A 20,305-nucleotide genomic window follows, 5' to 3' on the forward strand; every position below is an offset into this window, starting at 1 on the left:
GTTTCCGATATACCTTTTTATTCAGCTTAGTAGACACACGGCGACCACGGCTTCCGATACCCGAGGGACACTCAAAGCTTAATAAAGTTGCATTGGTGTTGCTAGAAAAAAAAAAAAAAATCTTATGGGTCATTGTTACCGAAAGGGGTAATGGAGACAGCCATTTTAAGCTGGATAGAGTCGTCTTGAAGTAGCCATGGTGGTCATTGATGGTGAATAAATTCGTCATGGGTAGCCATAGTGGTCACTGATGGGGAAGGAATTAACCACTTACTATACCCCCTCCTTCTCTGCAGTGAGCGAGGAACAGCTTGCCCTGGCCGTGTTGCACCGGTGGGAGGAGGTGCCCAAGGTGGGGTGTCGCCTGGTGCCTGAACACATAGAGACCAGGCCACTCTACAACCAGGACAAGCCTGGCATTGAACAGGTATGAAACAAGAGGATTCAAGCTTGTGTGGAATCAATAACAATAAAAATTAATAAATAAATAAACAGCTAGATAGGTAAAATCAGGTCTTTCCGATTTTATATGACTATTTACTACTGTCTTCCAAATTTAATCTGAATATTTAAGAGTGTGTCTGCCGTCTTACTTGTCTCCAACCGAGTGTTTTATATGATACTGTTGTGTAGTTGTAACCTAAAGCATGTTTTATATAAATGTCAGTGCTGAATATTTCGAAGTGCATGTAAATTACTGATCCAGTTTAAGCTGTGTGTGTGTGTGTGTGTGTGGGTGGGTGGGTGGGTGGGTTGGGTGTATAACTGTATTTGCTTGTACAGGGCAAGGTTGAGATGTGGGTGGACATGTTCCCAATGGACATGCCACTACCCGGGCCTCCCCTGGACGTCACCCCTCGCAAACCCAAGAGCTACGAGTTACGCCTCATTGTATGGAACACTGACGATGTGGTGCTGGAAGACGATGCATTCTTTACCGGGGAGAAAATGTCTGATATCTACGTCAAAGGGTGAGAATTAATATATTATTATCCTCTGTTTTTTTTCACTGCTTGTCTCCCCTCCTCTCTACTCCATGGAATGTACTAATATTAGTGTTCTCTACTCACTACTCATTACATGTCCTTCCTATTTCCAACAAATTACATTCCTCTTTGGGTAACAATCCTTAACTCTGACTAATTAACAGATACCGTAGTTACATGCTACTCAGTACCAAACCGTGTGACAAGGACCAATACAGTCATCTACTTGTGGCGTTACTGGCTTCTCGCATCGTCCTGTTAATCTGCATATTTCTCCACAAGTGGCTGAAGGGGCCCGTATGTAAGATCAGACACCTAATAAATACCCTCCACTCACTTTTCATTCCATACATTTCCTGCTTACGATTTTATCCATTACAGCAGCTTTAATTCCTTCTCACCTTACTATCCTTTCCATATACTCGGGAAATCCTCATCATAATCATAGTTCTTAGCAACCTCCTTAGCAGCAGTGGTTCTGTCATTGGTTATCCTCCTTTAGTACCTTCACCAGCGAAGTTGGACGGAGGTTATGTATTCACCCGTGACTGTCTGTTTGTCTGTAAAATATCTCAAAAAGTTGCCATTGGATTTCAATTAAATCTGGTGAATTCGTGGGTAGTGGGTCAAAGAGGAGTTTATTAGAGTTTGAGTTGGCTCCAAATCCGGATACAGGAATAAATAAAATTTAATTAACGTTGGAGGAGGTATGCGCTCTCTTTCATTGTGCAACGGGACACTAAGGCCGTAGAGTTCAGTGAATATGTGAGACGGTAAAAGCATTCGTGTGGTAGGAAAGAAGAATTACAGCAACAAATATATTTTATTGGCGGTAGCGGAGGCATGCGCTGTCGGAATACTTTCTAGTTACCGTTTCTACTCCCCATAAGTTCACAGTTTTCCCTTCGGTAGGTGGTTGAAGGGCCCCGAGGACACGCAGTGCACGGACATCCACTACCGGTCCCTGACGGGCGAGGGCAACTTCAACTGGCGCTTCGTGTTCCCCTTCGAGTACCTGGTGGCAGAGGAGAAAATAGTCATCAGTCGCAAGGAGTCCCTGTTTTCATGGGACGAGACGGAGTGCAAGATTCCCGCCAGACTAGAACTCCAGGTGAGAAAAGTGGCCAGTTAAGGCACTTAAAGGGAACAGGAACTATGAGTCAGGGAAGGTTGCTACTTAGGATATTTAGGAAGTCAGATTAACTTGAGGAAATAGGAATTATGGGTGAGACTAGAAACAGTCAAGGTGATACTCCAGATCCAACCATATTGTCGTGCATAGTTATCCTTCCTCACCCCATCATTAGGTGGAAATATGGGTCAGAATAATGATACTGTGATGAAACTATAGGTGAGGAAAGATGTCGCCAGCACCTTACTCGTGTTAGTACTAAAGCTAGTGAGGGCAGACGGTACATCTCTTGAAGAAATTTTAATGAAAGGTATGAAAAAGGCAGAAGGGGACAGAGTTGGAAAGATATCATCAGAATCGTCTAATGCAGAGTCAGAGGAGAAAGTGTAGGCAAAGAGTTTAGCCTTCTCAGTAGGAGACACAGCAATAGTTCCATCAGTGTGGAAAGGAGGAGGGAATGAAGTAAGAATATTGTTAGAGGCCACACTTAAATTCCTCCCTTCCCATTTCCCCAAGTCACTCTTCACTCCGTCTCACCTTCTTCCTTTCTTTTAGGTGTGGGATGCTGACCATTTCTCAGCGGACGATTTCCTAGGCGCCATAACGCTGGATTTAAACAGATTCCCCCGGGGTGCAAAAAGTTCCAAGCTGTGCACGCTGGACATGCTCAAGACGGACGGTACGGTGCCTATGGTGAACATCTTTAAGCAGCGCCGAGTCAAGGGATGGTGGCCGTTTTATATCAAGAAGGAGAATGAGGAGATGGAGCTAACGGTAATGGAGCGTTGATTTGTTTCTACTTTTTCTTATTTCATCCTTTATTTTGCTTATGATGATCACGTTTAATCACGTTTACTTGACACAGTTCCTTTATTGGATCAGCTCAGGCTTCTTACCCAATTAAACGTAGCTCCTTTTCTTTCATTTTCCTAATTAAATTTAGCTTACAAATTCCTTTGTTTGGCCAGCTATGTTTTGCTTACGCCCTTCCTTTCTCGGACCACCTTTTTCTTTGTGGCGTAAAAGATTTGGTTCCATATATGTAAGTATATGCAGTCTTGTTAGAGTGAATTTACTGAAATAAGAGTCTCTAGCATACTGTGGATATCAGAGTTAGGTTGACAGTGCTTAATCCTCACATGTTTGAATTCAGAAATGAAATTGATATTCTTATAATCCTCATTCCCTATCATTATAAAAAGTATATTTTTCTTGTGCGAAGTAATAACTTTACTCGTTTTTATGTCTGGGTCGAGAATATCTTTTATGGTTGTCGTTGTGTTTGAATTAGGGTTCAAAATATATGCTAAAAACATATTTTGAACCCCATTACACCAGCTTAGTAGATAGATAGATAGATAAATGTACATACATACATACATACAGACAGACAGGCAGATTTATTGATTGATTGATTGATAGACACGGATAAATAGATAGAAATAGAATAGATGAAGATAGGTAGATAAATAGATAGATTGATATGGAATTGTATGCAGATAATACATCCAGTCTGTTAAAGATAACTGCACTGAACAGCAAGATTTTCAAAACATCTGAGAATCTGCATTGATAGTATTTACGGCAAAACATGCATCTATTCCCATGCAACAAACACTGTCGCTGAAATGATGTGGGCGTTTCGATGTTTTTTGGCCTTGTGGTTCGTGGGCATGGTGGTTTGTGGATTTGGTGGTGCGTGGGCGTTCTACGTCTTGGCTTTGGTGATGCGTGGACTTGGGCGTGATTGTCATGATGGTTTGTGGCGCGATGATGCACGGATGTGATGGTGCCTGGTCGTGGGGGTACGTTGGCGTGATGATTCGTGGACGCATGGGCTTGGTAATGCATTGGCGTTGGCGTGGGCGTGCAGGGCAAGGTGGAGGCAGAGATACACCTACTGACGAAAGATGAAGCTGAGAAGAATCCTGCTGGCTTGGGACGCAACGAACCTGACCCACTGGAGAAACCTAAGTAAGTCGACTCTCTCATCTTACTTCTTTCCGTTCTTTTTCTACCCCACCCCCCATCTTTTTTTCCCTCTCTCCTTCCTCTTCCCTTCTTCCTCCTCCTTTCTCTTTCCTTTTTCCTCACTTTTCCCCTTCCCTTCATCCTCTCCCCCTTCTCTTCCTCCCTCTCTCCTCTCTTCCTCCTTCACTAATTACAGATACACAAGGTAAATAAAGTCCACTGTATCATCAAACTTCAGGTAATCCTTAACTAAAAATCTAGCAAAATAGACTTGTGGTATTACATTTTCCTTTCTGTTTTGATGCCACAGAATCAGATTTAAAATAGAGGATGAAACTCAAGTCATTTTACACAAGCATCATGCATGTTTCTTCTTTACAATTATTTTTAATTCTTTGTCCTGAAGAGAGTTGAGAGGAAGTTCCAAGTCATCATCTCTTAGGTATCTTTGTTTTCACTGTCCTTAGTCTCGCCCACATTCAACTTTTATACGTCAATAATGGAGCAGTACTATCATTTTTTATTAGCATTCGAACCATGGGTTTGTCCAGCCAGCCATCTGTTTATCCATACATTAATCTCTTCATCCACTCATCCATCTGTCTGTCCATTCCTCTCTCCATCCATCCATCAATTCTCCATCTATCTGTTTATTCATCTCTCCATACCCCCTAACCACACACTAACCCCTGCCTACGCCAGCCGACCCGACGCCTCGTTCATGTGGTTCCTCAATCCCCTGAAGAGTATCCGCTACATCATCTGGCACAACTACAAGTGGGCTATTCTCAAGCTCCTCGCCTTCCTCGCCCTCACCATCTTCTTCGTCCTCTTCTTCTACTCAGTGCCTGGATTCACAGTCAAGAAGATACTCGGCGCGTAACGGAGGAGTGTGGTGTTGGCAGAAGCTGAACGATATCTTTGCTTGTATATGATGGCCATGGGTGGCGCGACTAATGGATGATGTCGATCTGAGTGTTAGTATTCCCGTTCATTTCTTCCGTTCTGTTTGTGATGGTAATAGGTGAACGATGACTAAACCCTGGAAGCAAAGGTAAACTAATTTCTGTTCAGGTTATGCTTTTAATACCTGAACAATGACTAAACCCTGGTAGCAAACTGTAGGCCAGACTACTGGGTGATGCTAGGTAAAAAAAATAAAAATAAAAAAAAATAAAATAAAAAAAGCAAATTCCCTGGTGTTAACTATAGCACAGACTTCACAGTGATGATAAGTAAATAATGCAAGACTCCTGGGACTATCACGATTTAAAGTTCATCGTTCTAAAGGGTAAGCCACACTCATCGCACCGCATCATACTTCCCTGACGGCTATGGTGGTGATGGAAGGTATTACAAGTAAACATTTTACGCGATATGAATATGAAACTCACAACAAAAGCATTTGAGATCTAAGGACACTCTTTGATTTTCGGCGAGGAACGAGAAGTAGGGAAGGCAGGACACAATGTTGGCAGGGGGTTTGTCAGCGAACTATTGCTTGTGACAATACGGCGAGGAATGAGAGATGGACGGCAGGACACAATGCTGGCAGGGGATTGTTGGCGGATGTTTGCCTGTGACAATACAAAAAGGAATGGGAATTATGGAAGGCAGGACACAGTGTTGGCAGGGGATTGGTGGCATGCGTTTGCTTGTGACAACACGATGAGGAGTGGGAAGTATGGGAGAAGGGAGGACACAATGCTAGCAGGGGATTGTTGACGAACGTTTGCCTGTGACTCTGCAAAGAGGAATGAGAATATGGATTGCAGGACACAGAGCAGACAGAGTAATGTTAATGAACGTTTCCCGTGACAATATAAAAGAGGAGTGGGAAATATGGAAAGCAGGCAAAATGCTAGCAAGGACTATTGGCAAACGTTTGCTTGTGACATTACGTGTGAAATGTGACTGAGAAAGCAGACTTTGCCTTGAGTGTATGAAGGTGAGTGACAGGCATCTTGAGAGCTTAAAAGCTTACTCATTCCTTGTAAGTCACTTTGCAACATTTATGATAAATTTTATGTGATACAGAAGCGTGTCATTAATGATACACAACTAAGCCTTTGTGACTTTTTTATATAATTGCTAGTTCATTCTGATATATCCTTCGAACTCACTAGTCACAAAAGTTCGCACGTAGTATAATTCTGTATGATCGTTGATGTAGATATGCATCAAGTATTCTAGATGGCATGGAAACCATCGTTGCGCCTGTTTTTTAACGATTTATTTTGAGTATGGCACCTTGATATCTTTTATGTTGTCTGTATATTTCTGGTATCGACAAAGTTTGAGTAACGCACAATACGGTAAAATAAAAGGTGTAATAAGCAAAATAAATTGTTGAGGATAAGGTGCTACGAGGTGTCATATATCACCTAGAATACCGCCCTTTGTGTATTGTTCATGTACGATGTTTGCGTGTGAGAATATTTACCTCTTAATGTTACTTGTTAACATGATGTTTTAGATGTTCCAGGATTTAATGCAACTTCATAAGGTTAACTCAGAGGATAACTTATGCTGGAACTGGCAGAACATATATATATATATATATATATATATATATATATATATATATATATATATATATATATATATATATATATATATATATATATATATATATATATATATATATATATATATATATATATATATATATATATATAATGTATTATGGACCAAGTTGTTCCAGTGTCGCTGCCTTTATATTTTTTATCGTAATTTTATGCGTATGCAGATCGGTATAGTTTCCCTCCATCCAAAGTGTAAATATGGCAGCACCAGAGCCCGGATTCACCAAGAAGTTACGATCAGCTCCTTCGCGTAACCCAGATTTTTATTTCCATGAAGAACAAAGGACATTGGGAGGTTCTGTATTCTCTTTTCTTTGCCCTTCCTGAAAAAAAAAAGAAAAAAAAAAGTCGTAGTCATGAATGGGAGTTGATCGTAAGTTTGTTCATGAATCCAGTACCATAACTATAAGATCGCCTCCATATTAGGTCTGCCCAGTGAGTGATGAGATGAATGAATGATGGTCGCGCGTTAGTTATATTCTTTTGTACTCTAACATGGCCTAAAATTTCCATCTCCTTCATAAATGCTGAGTCTTAACAGTAGATTAACACGAGAATATGATGCTAGTCACGGAGAAATGCTGTAACAAGGATGTAGAGTAATAGTGTTTCCCTGCCACTCAGTTACGTGAAATAAACTGCGATAAGACGAATATCCAGGTCAGGCTAAAGTGAAAGAACGGTTAGAACATTATATACAGGGCCGATTCTTAGTGGCTTAGGAGTGTTCGCAAAGTCTCTTCTGAGAATGATTTTGCCTAGAATACCGTAACATCTTGTATGTGACTGATGCAGACTGTATCGGTATTAAAATTATATGAAAATTGTACAAGAAGCAAATTATATGAAAATTCTTGAAGACGCAAAATTTACCGCCAAGAAAGGGTTGCTACGAAGACTCAAACGTCAGTAAGAATAAGGCTAAGTTTGTTGTTAAGATTTTTACTGTTTCGTTTGAGCCATCAAATGCTTAGCTCCTCTTCCCTGGTTTGATCCTAGAAAGAAGGGTCCGTATAGTAAGCTGTCTTTTAAGTCGTCCCCATCTCCCCTCCCCCCCCTTTTTTTTTTTCATATATAAAATCCAGCCAACTGCAAAAAAGACTGGCTATTAAGGTTACAAAATCCAGTAAGTCCTCGTTATGTAGTATCCCTTTTTGACGACTGTTCGAATTCTGTCACTATCTATGAAGTTGATTCTCCAGTTTCCCCAATTACCGTACTTGTTATGAAGAAAAAGATGATATTAAAGAAGAAGATGCGATATTTAAAGCACGTCCTTGACTTTTAATGAGGTCTTTAGCTAAACTCCTGTGTCTCGGTTTGGTTCAGGAAAAATCTGTGTATAATTCGTGTTCTTTTATTTATTGGCATATTTTTTGGCTATGCATAACTAGAATATGTGTAACTTTTAATCTTACAGGTCCGTCTTAAAGTGAATAAAATCTTACTGTGTTACTAAGGACGACTTCGAAAAATGTGATGGGAGTGAATGGATTTATGGATATCATTTCTAAACCGCTTCATGCCGAGATATAATTCCTGAGCTGAGCAAAATCTTTTAGTGGAAGTAAGAGAGAATTGTAAAAGTCATCGCACTGACACAATAACGAAAACTACTTCTTAAGATATTAAATTGGCCACTTAAAACAGACAGCAGAAGGCCACACACATTCATCTACCCCTTTACAGTCGAAATGAAACTTAAGCATACCGTCTCCATGCAACGTAAATTATGGAGATTACGAATGCATGAACTAAGGACGAAGCAGTCAATAATACAGAATAATTAAGATACTGTTACTTTTATGTATAGTTTATGGGTTTGTAATAGATATTTTAGGAAGACGTGTGCATTCTGTTAGTGTGTGTGTGTGTGTGTGTGTGTGTGTGTGTGTGTGTGTGTGTGTGTGTGTGTGTGTGTGTGTGTGTGTGTGTGTGTGTTAAAAGCATGTATATAAATTTTTATCTCTCTTTCCCCTTCATCATCGCCTTCTTCCCCTTATCCTCCTTCTTCTTTCCCTCTCCTTCTCCTCCTTACCTTTTCTTTCCTCTCCTCCTCCTCCCTCCCACCTCCATTTCCACTCTTTTCACCCTTCTCCCTCTTTCTTCCTCTTCTCTTTCTCCTTTCCGCGTGCATACTACCAAGATATATCATAATCCTACAGCTACCAAGATAATGTAACTCAACTATATGCACTTTTCACAACTAGCAAAGCACAAAGGTTCCCACTCGTGCTTTATATATCTCTAGTGTATTCGTAGCTGTACTTTTCCGGTGTATAAGAGGTCAGTGGTAGTATAAAGCATATTTTTGTATTCTAGTATGTTAATTTTAGTAGTAACCTGTGTAATAAAATGTACATAATACTAAGAACCAAGGCAAATCTTCAGCCTTGATCAGTGTCCACTTGTTGTGCATGTTATTTCGTCTTTATTTTCCGGCTAAACGAGTTGCGCTTTGATTTATTTGAATTATGTACGAGGTAATGGTTGGGTATGAAGTGTATGGGTGTATTTTTGTTGTGAAAACATGCGAGTAAATCGAGAAGGGAAAAGCAAGACTTGTATATTAAACGCATATTTTAAAACACTTGTGGGGATGAGATATAGCTCGACTGTTCTCTGTGTTGAATACTGGAATTATCACGAATCAAGGGGGCCAATGTCCCTTCTTCCCCTATTATGTTTCATGTCGGAAGGAAGGTCGATGTAAGGAGCTGATGATGAGGAAATGAGTATTCCCTTCGCGTTGAGTTTATTGTTATTCAAATGTGTATTTAATAGTTGAATGTAGAGGTCTGAGGATGGGCTTTTGAGTGAGTTTACAGGTACAGCAGATTTGAGGGTGTTGGTTCAGAATTGGTTGATGTGTTAAATTTCGGGTGTTCATGACGTCAGGATATAGAGGGTTAGTGTGAAAGTTATAAGTCATGAGAACGAACCAGTGTGTGAATATAATTAGTGCTGAAGATTGGAGGGTGAAGAGGTCTTATGGTGAATTAGTGTGTAAGCTGAAGAATGTTGAAGAGTTTAGTTTTTTGATGGCTCAGAGCAAAGTTGTAAATTTAGGGGTATTAAAGGTGCAAATTGCTACTGTGTGAGACTTAGGAGACTGGAGACTTTATGCTGAAGACTCAGGATGGATTGTATATGAGTGTATGGATGCTGAACACCTAAGGGTATAGAGAGGAAAGGATGGACTGGTTAGTATTTGTGATTGTGTGTGTGGACCAGTGACGTGGTATGAACAAGAAAGGATGGATTGGCTTGTGATTATGATCCTGTGTGTGGACCAGTGACATGGTGGGTCACTAGCGCAAGTTCAGCAAGAAACACATTTTTTCGTTATCTTCCTCTCAGTTCTGTTGGCATTAAATTGTGTAGTATTTTTGGTGGGTGTTACAGGATATGCACTGGTTGCTCATAAAGCCGAGGTGCCAGAATAGCCACATGCAGAGCTTATGGTATCCCTTTATAACGTATGTAAATTTTTTTTTTTTTTTTCATGTTTTCATTCCCATTATCAAGGTCATCCCCGTTTACCTAGTAGAGTAGGAATAAAATGTTCAGTTTAGGTCACTCATACCTTTACACTTCTGGGGTTCTGAACTGAATTTGGGAAATTCTAACCCATTTGATTATTGCTGATGAGCTTAGCAATATCTCTTTAGGTTCTGACGCGGTTTGCAGATGGTGTAAAGGTACAATTGACCGCGACTGTATATAATAAAGACATTTCATCTATGGAAGTAGACTTTGCAGGCAGGTCCTGTGACTAGCTGTCTACAGATCAGCTCTGCATAAAGTAGTGACCTTCATAGCATAATATTTTGTTACAGGTTTGTTTAATAGTAACTAGTTTCACCTATACATATTCATTGTCATGAGCATCACAGAATTATGCCGCTTGTAACTACATTAGGGTAGATTAATCAGACTGGATGATACGTTATTGTTGATGAAATAGGCAGTTGATATGACCGTAATACTGATACAAGTGTGTGCTGTACTTGCAGATGTTATCTCAATGTTAGTGTAGTAGGCAATGAAGCATCAAGAGTGTGATATACTGTTTTTCCACATATCATTTTCAGATAGGCTACTTATATTTTACACATTATGCACAACAATGTCCTCATCTCTCTATGTGATATTTACAAACACTTCAACAGTTAGTGGGATGGGTGCCCTGTGATCCTGACCTTACCAGGGGAGGTATTTCTAAAGGATCCTGTGTTTTCCCATAAATAACTCCGTGACAGGTAACTTATTATTTTCTTTGGTTGTAGTTTTTCACTTTAATGTTGACTCTGGTTTAGTTATGTAGTGTATAGTAGCTGTATGAGTGAAAACTAACCTATATAAGCAATTTTCTGTATAACTTGACCTCTAGAGCCCAGTGTTGCCCAGGAGTATGTGTCCATAACCTGAATAAGCAGGGAATCCTATGAGCTTCGCAACTATGAGCCAGCGAGAGAAGGAAAGTACGCTAAGGGCCCACAAAATTCCAGGTGCAGAACTCTGGGCTTTGGAGGATTAAGCTTAGGGGAGTTTATAAATACGGCCCCTGTTTTGTAAGGTACAGTGAGTTAGTGTAACCAGTATACCTATGCTATTTAAAGTAGTGCCGGTGTCCTGTACTGTAACTGTTGTACCTGATACTCTAGTTGCACAGGTTGGTGAGTGGGCTACAAATCCTCTTCACGGTGTAATTACCCAACAATAAATGAGAAGACAAAGAGTTTAACGTTGCTGACGTAAACCAACCCCATAATTCCGTCTGTTTGTCTGTGCATCTGCCTGTCTATCTATCTTTCCATCTATCTTTTTATTTGTCTGTCTGTATGTATGTACGTATGTCTATCTATGTCTCTCTATCTGTTAATCTATAGCCGGACTCCTTATTCCCGTAAGGGCTGGCCACAATCAGATCGCCTCCAAGTCGCCCTGTCCTCGACCTCTTGGCTGCCCTTCCCCCAGCTAACATCCTCCTCTCTCATATCTCTCCACCACATCCCCTCATCTCATCCTCGGCCTCTTCCTTCTCCTCATTCTCTCCACCTCACTCACATACAGTACACTCAGTATCTCACTCTCCATCCTGTCTACATCTTTATCAATAAAGTATAAGCATTTATTATTTCAATGATTTTTACGTTAATATCAATGATTTTTTATACCCACAACTAAAATAAGGGATTGATTTACTAAAGCAATGGTAAACTATTTGTGTTCTCATCTCTGGTAATAAAGATCTATCTGCATAATTTTTACTCATCAATTTTCACCTCTTTGTAGCATATGTAGAGTGTCTTTAGTTAATCAAACTAACAGTAAAAAATACATTAATACTGATGCACGGAACTCACCACGGTATACCACAAACACCTTCAACGCTTCCTCTTCCAGTATATGATGTAAATAGTGTGAATATTACATTAACTGACGCTGTAACTTCATAAATATATCGCTGGATGGTTGTTGATGTTACTACCACCTCGGGCTCTTAATGTTATCAAATCATACATAAATTAAACACTAAGAAGAATACTTTATAAGCGTTACTGTGATGGAAAGCATAAAAACAATAGTTACTACTTCCCTGAGGAGTAATATAATGGTATCTTCACTGGATCATTTCATTAGGACAAAGACAAGGAGTATCCATTTGATGTATCTTTTAAGGCTAACTATTTCCCATAAAACAATCTTCATTTAGCAGACTTTTTCTCCCTCCTTGAGTATAAAAAAACTGAAAAGCATAAGCAAGAAGGTATGTGTGGAAGCCATCCATTCACTCAGTGTAGTGCAGCCTTTAGGTGACTCTACAGCTGACTAACCGAATGGTCTTCTCTAATTCAGAAGACCATTACTACGTTGGGTGGTAACCATAAAACAAAATGGAAGCCTGGTAGTCTAGCGGGTGAAGGTGCTCCAACCGGATGGGACCTATAAGGGTTTCCATCTGAGGGCTGACTGGGGTTTATTGGTCACATAATGCCATTCAGGGGAGAAAGTGGATGGTCACCATTGCCTGGAATGCTGGGAGTAAGTAGCCTAACCCCGGATCTCTAAGCTGCTGATGGGGGAAGGGATATTCAACTTCATATAGGTTGTGCCATAAACGAGCTTGTGTGAACAGGTATGTAGTTTCATCCAGACGGTGTGTGTGTGTGTGTGTGTGTGTGTGTGTGTGTGTGTGTGTGTGTGTAAATATAGGTGTTTATTGTGTTGCCCGGAACTGTTAACGCGTTAGTTGTTCCCAATCCTGACCGCACAAAACACAGTATTGGCTTGTATTCTCATTACACCTCACTCATGTCTTCTAAAAATCTGTAGGTCAGTATCTCATGCCCTATTCGTGTCTCTCTGTCATGGAGGACAATGGAACCATTTCTTTATTGAACCAAATATTAATGATGTAAATATTTATAAATCTGAGCAATTCAAAAAATCCGCTGCCAGACATATGCGACAGTAATTGAAATGGAAAAATGATTATTCGGGAACAAAAACTCCACACACAGCTTGGATTTCTGTATACGAGTAAATTGTTTTTGATGGAACTGTAAAACCTAGAACAGAGTCATCTGTGAATTACTACCTAGTTCCAGTGTCGAGGAAAAATAGTGGAGGCGGTGGCTTAATCGGTACAGAGGTAGCTTGCAGTCCTACCGGACCCGGGTTCAAATCCCTGCTGGGGCAGGAACAGTTTAAGGATTTGAATTTCATAAAAATAAGACTTTACTGATCTACCAGAAGACCCGCCGACATGTAAAAATACCCCCTCTAATACGAATACACCAGTCTTTTATGAGACAGCCCTAGCATGTAATCAGTATGCAATTGGAACACTGTTTTTAGCTTGTTTCTGCTTCGCTGTTGCTTATAAAAACTGAGCAGTGGGCCATGGCACTATATTTTAGTAGTGGACTATGGCACTATATTTTCCGAATTCATCGGCTGATTTCAAAAGGCGCGGGCGTCGGGTGTAGTGCATAAACACCATCAGCGGGCCACACATACTATAGAGCTCAGTGGGTTCGAGGGGGTTTCCCTGTACTGAACATTTAGAGTACATCGGCGTAACAAGCAGTCTGACCAGGAGAGAGAGAGAGAGAGAGAGAGAGAGAGAGAGATAAACTGCACTGAACAATGAATACATTAATATATAGATTAAGATGTCTACATTGTACAGAAAATAAAATCAACTGAAATATTCGGTAAATTTATCCTTTCTTTGTTTATGTCTAGGAATGGGTTTAATCTCCTGTTTATGTGACTGAAGGAAAACTTGTTTACAAACTCGCACATATTGATGTTTTCTGTACTTGCATGTTCAGTTCCCAGCACACGGAGATCACTACGTCGTGCGCTGAGTAGGGGACGTATGGGGGCGGGGGGACAGCGATTTGTGGAAGTGCGTACGCCTCCCCTCCCCCCCCCCATTTTACTATATTACTGTTGGGGTGGCTATCCATATAACAGGGATGGCCAGGTCCACTCCGCCTGCCTCCAGCTACTCCACTGTCCTAACCACGTATGCTCTTTCACGATAATATCTGGCCTTATGCTTTCAATGAAGTGCATAGCAAAAGGCTTGTAGGAACGACAAAGGTACAGAATATTCATAGGAGAACATGAGCTACACATGATTCTAGCTTTTTCCAACCTAAAGCTACAAGAAAAATCCCAGTAGTACTAAACATAACATCCATTCTTTACCAGCGTCTATCCTGCACCGATCACCTCAACCCGCTACCGTTCTACTGTCTACTCTTCCAACTCTCCCTGTTTTTGGACGGAGTATCTGTTTTCACGCACGATTAAAGATAAACCGTAAAATCATTGATGATTCTAAGCGGTATTGCCAATGCCTCCAATACAACAGTCTGTTTTCTAATCATTGTTATTGTAATCATTGAGTGTCTGTATACAGTTGTCAAGAATAATGAGTTATGGTCATTAACACTGTGCCGATGTCAAAAACAATGAAAAAGAATTTAACACAACCCACTTAATGGAGGGGTGGAACATAAGCAAGTACCCGTGAACCTTACCATTACCCGTCCCCACCCCGAAGGGGCTAGGGGACTGGTTTTATTTTCGCTCGATTCGTCTGTGTGTTTGTTAACAACTTTACGCAAAAACTACAGGCGATTTTGACTAAACGTACAGGGATGATGGGCTATGACCTTCTGATCACTTGATCAAATTTTGAGCCAAACTGGGCCAAGGCCTAGGATGTTAAAATGTAAAAAAAAAAAAAAATCGCAATAACTCCTTTCAAATTCGTCATATCGACATGAAATCAAAACCTAAAGGTGCATCTTTCAAATCTACATCCTATAACATGCCTCAATACATCAGGGGGGTCACCCGCCAGTTAGAGGTAAGGGGGTCAGTGTCAGGTGAGTCGAACCTAAAATCTAAAATGGACACAATATCGTCAATTTTTACCCGATTTACTCCAAATTTGGTATGTGATATCTTTGACTAGATACTCTGTTGTGTTTATAAGTCAACACTAAAATGACTGCCGGGGACGGGTTTGCTGTGCCCGGCACCCGAGAGAATCACCTCCATAATGCGCAAGGCACATTTAGATGGTTCTTGGCCACGGAAGCAATAATCATTCTAGAGAAAATCAAAGAAACACTGCCTGAGAGCCTCTCAACCAGCAGCTCCAAAGCGTCATAGCCACCGCATCTTTGGAGGGTCCGCATGCCTTTCTGGAGCGATAGGACAGGTTAAGGTGATAAGGCTGTAATCAGAGGACCTCAGCAGAGAGAAAACATTAATAACATAAGCAGAAGTATTAATTATAAGGAGGAGGTCAGGTGCGCTAGAACTCTCTTCAATGCGGTCAGGGATGCGGGTAGGGTGCTGTACAAGCTGCTCTAGGTCATTAAGGATAGACAAGATGTAGGCTTGTTCACCAGGTGGATCAGTGAAAGGATAGGAGAGCCAAAGACTGTGGTGAGCATTGAAATCACCTAAAATGGAGATTTTAGAGAGAGGCGAAATGGATGGAATGCGTTTCATCTTAGAAGTAATATGAGCTGTACTGGGTGATTATTAAAAGATTAGGATGAAAACCTACTTTAATTCGTAAATACAAACTTGATTACACCAATATGAAGTATCAAGTTGCTGGGAGGTGGAGGTATCGCCAAACAATTGAGAACTCAAGCTTAACTACACCAGTGTTGCCATATAACCATTAAGTGAACTTTGAACAGATCTGTGCACATTTACATTTGTTTTCTGATGGAGCACTGAGTATGTGAAATTGTTTACTAAGTTGAGTAGAGTAAGTCCTTGTTATATGTTGCATTTTTAATTTTCTTGTGTTCCTTTAATTCCCGAGTTAATTATATATATTTTTCAACTTAAAAATTGACATTCACTTCCCCCAATTTATCTCATCAAATGTAGGGAAAAAAATTATGATTCTGAACACCTCTCTGGCATATAATGAGGACTTGTCTGTGCTGGGTATTGGTGCAGTTTGAGGAAGGAAAAACAACCAACTTTTCATTTAACCAAAGTTTAATGGGCTAATTCTGTAGCATGGTTAATTTTATAAATGTAGAGTGTGTTTGTTTCTGAGTAAATAATGTTGCTCAAACTACCATAGTGTGGATAATGCTTTGTGCTGTATAATATATTGTGTTCCTAGCAGGGGTACCCGGCGTTGCCAGGGCCAAAAAGGCGAACTGACCTCATGCAACCTCCAACGACCTCGGACGTCAGATCTGACCTCATCAGCCCCATCATTTATGAGGTCAATAAACATTTTTTGTACTTCATAGCAGTCTCTCTCTCGCAACGTTTGGCCGGATATCGCATATTTTACCATTTTTTTATTATTACCGGTGACCTCAAGTGACCTCGGAGGCCAACCTCACATAGCCTATGTCCGAACTGGAGATCATGTGAGTCTCCATGCCGAAAATTGGGCTGCTGGATCCAGTCGTTCGAACGTTGATCGTGGCAGGAACACACACACAGAAGGCTCAGATTGATATTAGTACAGTATTCAGTAGATAAACGAGTTGGTGGAGACTACAACGCAGCCCCTGGTGGTGATCCACGTAATACCCAGATTCGCCCTGACCAAAAAGGAACACTATCGGTGATCTCAAATGACCTCGGAGGTCAACCTCTCATGGCCCATGTCCGAACGGGAGGTCATGTGAGTCTCCATGCCAAAAACTGGGCTTCTGGGTCCACTCGTTCTAGTGTAACAGTGGCACGAACACGCAGAAGGCTCAAATATTAGTACAGTATGGATTATTATACATGTCATCCCCTTCAGACCGATGATGTGTTCTGTATTTTATTCTTGTTATCTTCAAGAGGACAGAGCCACGTGGAGGTGATTTGTTTGTGGCCACCCCTTATGGGATTAAGGTGTCTGGTCATAGACAGACAGATAGATGGACAGACTTTAAAGCTGGAGAGGTTAAATACAGCCTTTGTTAACCCCTTCGGTATAAGAAGCTTTTCCTAAGCTGAATAAACTTGTCTGGAAATATCAACAATTTTTAAGAATACGTCATCGTAGATCAGATATTCATTATTAGATCTTTAGTGGAAAAGTTTCTAGAGAAGGGAAAGAAGTTGTATGCGGCTTTCATGGATTTGGAGAAAGCATATGACAGGGTGGATAGACAAGGATTGTGGAAAGTGTTAAGAATATATGGAGTAGATGGGAAGTTGTTGAATGCTGCGAAGAGTATGTACGATGGTGCGAAGGCTGCAGTGCGTGTGGATGGTGAACTAAGTGAATTTTTCTCTTTGAAAGTTGGGTTGAAACAGGGATGTGTCATGTCTCCATGGTTGTTCAATCTGTACATGGATGGGGTAATAAAAGAGGTACAAGGTAGGGTAGTGGATGTTGGAGTGGCCCTGGTGAGAGAGGATAGTGTTTGGAAACTCCCTGTACTGTTGTTTGCAGATGATACTGTGTTGTTGAGTGAAGACGAAGGGGAGCTGCAAGGCTTGGTGGATGAGTTTGAGAGAGTGTGTAAGAAACGGAATCTAAAGGTGAATGTAGGGAAGAGTAAAGTGATGGTCTTTGAGAGAGGTGAGGTTAGTGAATGTACAGCGAGGTTGGATGGTGAGGAATTGGAAAATGTGAGTACGTTTAAGTACTTGGGTAGTGTGATGAGTACGGATGGAGGTTTGGAGGGTGAAGTGCTTGAAAGGGTACAGCAGGGAAGAAAGGTTGCTGGTTCTTTGAAAGCAGTGATAAGAAACAGGGAAGTGAGCATGGAAGTGAAAAAGTTACTACATGACAGTATTGTGATACCAACTCTAACGTACGGAAGTGAAGCTTGGTCATTGTTGGAAGGACACAAGTCAAGACTGAGAGCAGTGGAAATGAGTTATTTAAGAGGAGCCTGTGGAGTCACATGGAGAGACAGGCTGACGAATGAGGATATAAAGGAGCGTTGTTGTGTGGATGTGGATGTGATAGGAAGCGTTATGAGGAACACACTGAGGTGGTTTGGCCATGTGGAGAGGATGGAGGGTGAAAGACTGACGAAGAGAGTGTATGTGAGTGAGGTGGAGGGGGGAAGAGGGAGGGGGAGGCCGAGGATGAGATGGAGGGATGGGGTGGAGAGGTATATGAGAGAGGGGGGTGTGAGTTGGGAGCAGGGCAGTGAAATGGCGGGGGAAAGGGCGACTTGGAGGCGATTTGTTTGTGGCCACCCCAAACGGGATTGAGGAGTCTGGCAATAGATAGATAGATAGATAGATAGATAGATCATCGTAGTGAGGTGGTTCACCCCTTGACGCTGGGTGAAAGAAGTCCCCTAAGCTCACTGGATTTAAACTTGCTACCGTACTGCAGGATCCAGGGGGAAAAAACTGTTGACCCCTTTGCTACAGCGACGTAGATTTCATGTTACCTGCGCCGCCACCAGCCCTTCATTCATGTTTGGGAGGACTTTCGTTAATGGAGTTAATGAAGGTTACATCTAAATCCTTCAGTTTGAATGTAGTATCCAGAGATGAATAAAATAACGTAGAGACGTCAGTAAAAAACATTAGGAGATGGTAAGATTGAAATGATGTTCTGGGGTTCATTGTTTATTTTTCTTCTTTTCTTTTCTTCCGACTCGGGTAGAGACATGACAGCCAGTTCCTTGAGGCCCAGTAGTCTGCCCATGTGCCACACACAATTACATGTCACAATCTTAGCAGTAACACCCGCCGTCCATACTTAATGCTTGCTCAGATCATCTCACAATGGAATGGTGTCATGGTATTAGCAAGGATGTGTTCATAACATGTTAAGGTGTCATGTACAAGTATAATTCCTGCCCCAGCATGAGATTACACTTGCATCCTTTTCAAACAGCACACCAGCACTCGAACCACTGATTAGGCAGCATCTATGTTACCTTTTTTCTTCTATGAATTGCTACGTAAATGCAGAAACGTTGGCACTTAAAAATTTTTGGCTGATACTTAGAGCACTGATTCCCATGATTTACTGCTCCAAATACATGGAACACATCCTTGACCTAATACCTCCAGTTAGTGTAATGGCTCTACATACGAGTGATCCCCAAGAGGAAACTAGAATTTTTTGCTCATGCAACTACCACAGAGGGAAGGAGAATGGTCATCACACTCTAAATGTACTACCTCCAAAGCTGAATAAAATTTTTCTGGTGGTAGCAAGTTTTAGTAAAAGAGGGCATCATCGTAATGAATGAATTTATAAGTGTTGCAGATCATTGATGTTATCTGATCTCTAATATACCATAACAGTTCAAACTGAAAAACTAGAATTATTGTAAATTAAGCAACTGTATTCTTGCCGGTTTTAACTAAGTTAAAAGTTAGGTTTTTAAGTTGTACTTTCATTGGTTGTTTTGTGAATTAGAGTGTAAGCAATTGCTTTTGAGTTCCTAATGGTTAATTGAAGCAGATTCTGTGCGGAAGACACAGTACTGTAAATATATTTGTTTTGTGTCAAAACAATATTGCATTGGATACTGTCCTTCATTAACTTCACTTCCTAAGGTTTGGGGAGGCTTGGCATTCTATGTCTTAGAGTGCCTGGTAGTGTTGTTAGTGCCTGGTTAGTGATGACCTTGCTTAGGTTTAATCTCCGAGAGATGACTGGAGCTTTATTAATCATGTAATGCCATCAGAGTAAGGAAGCTGGTCATCTGTCCTTAAATGTACTGGATTTCGGTAAGCTACCCATGGATCTGTACATCTGAAGAGGGATAATTTGGGATTTACTGTTACTGTGACCAAAGTTTTTCCTACTGTATTTTTAAGAGACAACTGGAAGCTGTGTCACTCCTGTAATGCCGTTTGGGTGTAAGGTCACCTGCCATTAAATGTTTTGGCCTATGGCACTCTTGGGCTCTTATACAGTACGGTACTGTGAAGAGGATTTAGTTGACTAGGGGTTTTTATATAGGATACTTATTGACAGAGTTAGAGAAAGAACAGAGAAATTAGTTGGAGAAGAACAGGGAGGCTTTAGGAAGGGAAGAGGTTGTGTAGATCAGATATTCATTCTTAGATCTTTAGTGGAAAAGTTTCTAGAGAAGGGAAAGAAGTTGTATGCGGCTTTCATGGATTTGGAGAAAGCATAT

The 20,305-nt window shown here is 40.9% G+C and overlaps 1 protein-coding gene across 1 annotated transcript in view; it reads left to right on the forward strand.

The window, feature by feature from the left end:
- The window catches only part of LOC145398336 (otoferlin-like), an 89,019-nt gene extending 84,047 nt beyond the window's left edge, over positions 1–4,972 (forward strand). Inside the window, 6 exon segments of the mRNA XM_080271226.1 lie at positions 297–427; positions 784–971; positions 1,899–2,097; positions 2,674–2,892; positions 3,992–4,092; positions 4,792–4,972. Of these exon segments, the coding sequence (XP_080127352.1) occupies positions 297–427; positions 784–971; positions 1,899–2,097; positions 2,674–2,892; positions 3,992–4,092; positions 4,792–4,972 (1,019 nt within the window).
- The last annotated feature ends 15,333 nt before the right edge of the window (positions 4,973–20,305 follow it).

This window comes from Coenobita brevimanus, chromosome 45, assembly GCF_032717465.1.
Source record: "Coenobita brevimanus isolate Jiangsu-jjx chromosome 45, ASM3271746v2, whole genome shotgun sequence".
Taxonomy (NCBI): domain Eukaryota; kingdom Metazoa; phylum Arthropoda; class Malacostraca; order Decapoda; family Coenobitidae; genus Coenobita; species Coenobita brevimanus.